A 6,254-nucleotide genomic window follows, 5' to 3' on the forward strand; every position below is an offset into this window, starting at 1 on the left:
ATTTCAACTATTCACTTCCTTCTCCATGGGCCTGTAGTCAGTTAACGTAGTGTGATTGCGTAGAGCAACGTCACACGTAGGCTCACTATTGGCCGACGCTGGTCATGTGTGTGTGATGCGTGTGACGTACAATAACAGAAGCTTACGCTATTAAACTAGTAACCTGACTCGCGCAGAGGGAGAAATGAACGAATAGTTGAAATAAAGTCGTTATTTTTGTTGTTTTTTTGCGCACAAAAGTGTTCTCGTCGTTTGATAAACTTAAGATTGAGCCCCTGTAGTCACTTGGACTATTTTAACGATGTCTTTAATGACTTTTCGGGGACAGCAAGAGCCAGTCCCTCAAGAAGCCTATGGACTGTATGCAGGAGCGATCTTAATATCTTAAATATCTTAATTTGTGTTCCGAAGATGAACGAAGGTCTTACGGGGTTGGAACAACATGAGGGTGAGTAAATACTGACAGAATTTTCATTTTTGGGTGAACTAACCCTTTAAGTGCTCACGGTGGAAGAGATGAATGATGATACCACGAGCCGTTGCTCATTGATCGATTGTAGGCTTCTGGTGGGGATGTAGACTCGTAGGAGCGAGTGAAAGTAAGAGGGAGCTGAGCTAGTGGTCGATCTGTAAGCAAGTGTCAACGTCTTGAACTTGATGCGAGCAGCGAGTGGCAGCCAGTGCAGAGAGAGATGAACAGAGGAGTGACGTGGACTCTTTTGGGATCGTTGAAGACCAGACGAGTTGCAGCATTCTGGATCATTTGTAGAGGTTTAGTTGCACATGATGGAAGTCCAGCCAGAAGAGCAATGCAGTAGTCAAGACTGGAAATAACCAGGGAGTGGACGTGAAGTTGTGTTGCATGCTCAGTTAGGAAAGGCCTGATCTTCCTGATGTTGTGCATTGCAAAAGATCCAGCAGAATGAGAACTGGTGATTTGGAAGCAGCTTTTGCGATCCCCAGGGCTTCTGTGACCTTGAAGCCAATTGATTTACATCCAGCTGGTTGGTCAGACACAGGAAAGATGATACTTGGTTGAAAGCAACTCGTGTTTTTACAAAGAATGGTAGGAGAGATACAGGTCTGTAATTCTCTAAAAGTGAACAGCAGAAGTAAAACTGCTAACATCATGAGAAATGGAAAAACACCTTCAGCCACATGCTATTGACACAGACACAAAACTGACACCTTAAACTCAAACATTCAACACACACTTTCTTATGCAGAGTAGGTCAAACCACATTTGAAGAGAATGAAGCATGGTTCACTTTTACTTGTTTACATGACTATTTTACATTTTTGGTTTGGAGATATACATGGTCTTTTTTTTTAAGAGACACGACCACTTTTATATACGACAAACATATTTTATTTTACCTTTATGCAAATACAAACATTGATCAATGCACATACATAGAGCTCATCAAATGTGGTAAACAGAAGCTCAAATCTGCACGCTTGATGCATAAGAACCAGTCAGGATTGTTCTGGCATTTTAGAGATTTTTTTTTTTTACATTTTTCTAGCTTGAAAATAGTCATCAATGCATAGGCAAAAGCATACGAATATCCAAAAATGAAAAATGGTCTTATAGTTTTTGAATGACATGCGTGTGAGTAAATGATTTTAGGCTTAACTATCCAAAGAATCAGAAAATACTTCAACGCGTCTAATGATTTTGATAATTTATTAAATGATGTATTGCATGGAAAATTCATTTGAGGTTTTTAGGAGATTAATAAAACTCAAAATGAAAGTCCTACTTTTTTTTTTTTTTTTTTACAACACATTCATGTAATGTATATATTATTGTAATTTTTACTGTGGTGAATCTTACCAATCCAAGATTTCAACCGTAGACTTTGAATCTGAGGTTGTTTCGAGAGTTTATAAATGACGGGATCAAAAAGCAGGATTTGGGACTGAAGTTTGATCATCTCACGGTGACACCAGCATAAACCACATGACCCTCCTCTTCAACTTTCTGTGAAAAATATCACACAAGCTTTAATATTTTACATGTTAAAAATGTTTATCCTGAAGATTGTTTGAGAATGTGAAATATTAACAGTGATGCAATGTTATTTAAGAAAATATTTATCTTCTTACTTCTAAGCTAACTTTAAGCAGATTGTGATTGTGTGTGCTCTTATGACACTGCTATGAACCCTTTAGGGGGAAATGTCCCCAGGGTCCTGTCCCAGAGACAAGATGTTGTATCCCAAAAACGTCATTTTGTTGCATGGTTGTTTTCTGAGAGAGTACCAGCCGTAACACTATATGCAATATATTAGTAAGCTGAATAACAACAACAGCTGTGTGATCCTATGGCTACTAAATATGTAATAGCCTATATTAAATTAACCCTAAATTGGACGCAAAAATATGATCTGATCCATGATTTTTCTTAAACAACATTTAATCTGAGATACAAAAAAAGAGGACAGTGTGAACACTGGAGTTATAAAGCAGGTTTGATGGTCATTGATTTAAAAAGCACATTTTCTCATGAACTGTCGTGTAAATGAGCAGAAATACGTCCATGACTTTCATTTCCTGAAGGCATTAGTTTTCTGTTAGATTATTTAATGAGTTTCTGCTCAAATAAACACTGTTAATACACTTAAATACTCAACTGAAGGTAACAGTAATTTTGGAACTACTTAAATCATCACAGATTTTTCACCGTGCAGCACTTTTCTAGTAATCTTGCTTTATATCTTACCGGTGTGTGTCGATTTCCTTTGTAGAAGGTTGTCTCTGCATACGTTATTTCTTCATCAGGAGTCTGAACTGTTTAAAGAATAATAAAACAACAAAACTCAATCTCAAATCATTTTGTTCACAGTATATTCTATTAATAAGGCTCAGATGTAAGCATTTTGCAATGCAATTAATGAATGCCATACTTGATATGTTTTTACATTTCCTGCAGATGCAGAAGATCCCAACGACTATAGCAACAATCAACAGAGATCCAGCCGAGATCAACACTATTAGAGACGAGTCTTGTTGTGAAGGAGTGTGTGTGTCTGCTTCTGTAATGATGAAGAAAGAAGTGCACAGAGATCAGGTCAGTACACACACACACACACACACACAAACATATATATGATGAGTGGTGGTGTACCTGCACATGTGTGTCTGCAGAGTGTGTTGATGTCCAGATGTGTGGTCTGGTTGCTGATGGGATTGTTCAGCACACAGCTGTAGGTGTTTTTATCCTGATATTCCACCTCCAGAGGTAGAGAGAGACTGATGCTGAGATCACACACACTGATGCTGGACAATACACTCATTCCTGCGTACCAGGACAGAGTCGCATCACACACACTCAACACTGATGATGAACACACCAATGAACAATTTGATGATGATGATGATGAAGAGCAGTTTCTACTGATGACAGGAACAGGCAGATGAGCTGGAAAACGTGAAAGAAATAGGAACAAATCAGCGTTCTTATTTTTACATTAATGCTATGAGTTTAGAGTAAATTTATAAAACCAACATGTGAATGTTTGGACAAATGATCTCTACTCACCATAGACAGAAACATTAAATAATTTTGATGATGATTTCGCTCCACTTATCTCTAGTCTATAAACTCCAGTGTGTTCAGTTGTGGTGTGTGTGATGGTCAGAGATCCAGTTTGATCGTCCAGCTTCAGTCTGTCTCTGAATCTCCCATCAGGAACATCAGATGTTGGGAAGATTTGATTCTGTCTTTTGATTCTAGCTATAAGAGTCTTTTCAGCTCCAAATGTCCACATAATGTCTTTGTCTTCAGGTATTTCAGTATCATCAGTGTTTAGAGTAACAGAATCTCCCTCCATCACTGACACTGAATCACCAAACACACCTGATGAACATGAACAGAATCAGATTAAGACTCTTATTGGTTTACAAACCCTGAAAACAGTTTTAGTTTGAAACATTTAAACGTGAACTGAAGACCATGGTAAAGATACAAAAGAAAAGATAAGTTTTATATATATACTTATATGTGTGTGTATTGCTATGGAGGATTTGCAAGCTGTTTTTTTTCTTTCTCAAGACTCCAGAGAAATTTATATTCACAGAATAAATTTCAGTTTATTTTCCATAACTTACATTATCATCACTATTCCAGGGCTAGAAATTAGACTATAAATTTCTGATCACAAGCAGAGACGTGAATCTATAGTTAGTAGATCTCACAATATCATTTCATTAATAAGCAGATAAAAATAACATAATTCATAGCAGCAGCTTTATTACCTGAAATGTAAAGCAATTAAGTAGGCTAGTAGAAATGTTATTATAACTTACCAATCATGTTCCACCAGCTCAAACAGAACAAAACAAGTGTGTGAAACATTTTCTTCAAGAGTTTAGTGAAAAGTCTGATCTTTTTGCTGAAACATGTTCATCTATACGTGAATCCTCCTCCCCCAACAGAACCTGACAACCTTCCCCTCTCACACACACACACCCACACACCCACACACACACACACACAGATGATCGTCTGGCACTTAAGGCTTCAACTGTTCTCTAACTAGTAAACATTCTTCATTTTTATAATTTAAAATGTATAGTTTTCGAAGGTGGTGAAATGAATATTGTGTGAATGTTGGATAAACTGTTTCATGGTAAAGTAACCCTATATAGAGACTTTACAGTTGTAGTACATATTTATTCAGTTCTCAGTTTTTTGTGTATGGAAAAACTAAAGTTAAAAGTTAAAGGCATCTCACCGAACCCTTTCACTGAAGTTCATCTTCAGAGTCAGACTGAAACTGCTGCGGTTGATTTTCTACAGAAATATGGTTTGATCTGTTGGACAAACAGCATATAGGTGAAGGTGATCATTCAGAGTGTGTTTAGTAGGTGAAGAGTTTGCTTTACAAACAGCTTTTTTGGTGACTCTTTAATCTATGGAAACGTTAAACCAAGAGAAACTGTGTTTGACACAAAGGGAGAAAAACTAAAACATGATCATATTTATTATTTTGTAAAACTCATCTCTTTTTAAGAAATTAAAGTTTTATTTTACTAGCCTACCTGGATAAAAAAATCTAAGGTTGTATTTGAATCTGTGATCACCAGCGCTGTTTAGAAAATAGGCTACTTTGTGTGCAGATTACATGAATATTTATTATTTATTGCATGCTGATAACATGGGGATGGACAATATTAACATAATGTGTTTAACTTGTTAATGTTTTGAAGGATAATGGAGAGCAATGATTTCTTTATTGTGTAATTTGGCATGTTAGACCTGAGCCAGCTTTGGGCTCTAACCAGACCATCAAGTTGGAGAGAGAGAGACAGTGCTATGATGTGTTTGATTTTTGTAGATGCTTTACTTGCTTGTATTATGAGTTTTTGAATGTTACTTATATAATTTACGTGACAATGTTCTGCTGTTGAATGCAGTGATGAGTGTCAAGGCCCACTAGTGTTCAGCTTGTGTATTTAAAGCATTGTCTGAGCATGTTTGGCAGAGAGGTTGCATGATGTATAAGGTGCAAGCGTTTGAGGTGAGGCATGCAGATATTTTTGAGTGTATTTTTAGCTCAGTGATCAGAAGAGATCAGATGTGATCCTACAGTATCACAGTCAATTCGAGATTAGCTAAAAGTCTATGCATTCACTCTCTTTTAACTCATGTCCGGCGAACGAATTCAACGTGCAAAATAAAAACTCTTCATGAAGCGCGGTGAAATGCGTGAGCTGCCACGTGGTAACGTTATTTTCTGATGGATCGAGGTTCCTGAATTTCCTTTTCGTGCAATTCACCCAAGCTCTAAACCTGCCGGGTTAATATTATAGAATGGGGCATTTATATAGCACTTTCATAGCGCAGGACATGCAACTCTTTACAGCAAGTGACATGGGATTAAATGACCACAGAGAGTCAGGACCTCAGTTTTACGTCTCCTCTGAAGGACGGTACTTGTTACGGCATAATGTTCCTGTCAAACTACTCGGTGAGCGCCCCTTGCTGGCCTCACTAACACTCTATGCTCCTACAGTACAAATCTGTTTTTCTCAAATCGTCTCCCATCCAGGTATTAAAGGGATAGTTTGAAATTAATTTTTGATATGTTTTATCTGACCTCAAGGGCATCCAAGATGTAGGTGTCTTTGTTTCCACAGTATTTTCAATTTTGATATTTTTAGGTCAAACCGTTTGTGTCTGTCAGTCATATAATGGAGGTCTATGGTCACCACCTCAAAGAGCATGCGCAGAGAAGTCCAAATTAAAC

At 37.4% G+C, this 6,254-nt stretch overlaps 1 protein-coding gene across 1 annotated transcript; it reads right to left on the reverse strand.

The window, feature by feature from the left end:
* Positions 1–1,561: 1,561 nt before the first annotated feature.
* LOC148995754 (uncharacterized) lies at positions 1,562–4,446 on the reverse strand. The gene is made up of 6 exons (XM_089121728.1): positions 4,312–4,446; positions 3,545–3,862; positions 3,131–3,424; positions 2,910–2,993; positions 2,726–2,793; positions 1,562–1,984 (listed from the first exon to the last, which is right to left on the reverse strand). The coding sequence occupies exons 1-6, from the start codon at positions 4,358–4,360 to the stop codon at positions 1,934–1,936; spliced, it is 864 nt and encodes a 287-aa protein (XP_088977854.1). The 5' UTR covers positions 4,361–4,446; the 3' UTR covers positions 1,562–1,933.
* Between the last annotated feature and the right edge of the window lie 1,808 nt (positions 4,447–6,254).

This window comes from Pimephales promelas, chromosome 2 (genome assembly GCF_988280905.1).
Source record: "Pimephales promelas chromosome 2, fPimPro1.hap1.1, whole genome shotgun sequence".
NCBI classification, from domain to species: Eukaryota; Metazoa; Chordata; class Actinopteri; order Cypriniformes; family Leuciscidae; genus Pimephales; species Pimephales promelas.

What these genes read in the sequence shown, in the direction of transcription:
- LOC148995754 (XM_089121728.1), bottom strand. Translation starts at nt 4,360, where the DNA reads ATGTTTCACACACTTGTTTTGTTCTGTTTGAGCTGGTGGAACATGATT. An exon ending in GAAATGTAAAAACATATCAA is followed by an intron (nt 2,794 to 2,909) that starts GTATGGCATTCA and finishes TTCTTTAAACAG; the next exon opens with TTCAGACTCCTGATGAAGAA. An exon ending in AAGGAAATCGACACACACCG is followed by an intron (nt 1,985 to 2,725) that starts GTAAGATATAAA and finishes TATTTTTCACAG; the next exon opens with AAAGTTGAAGAGGAGGGTCA.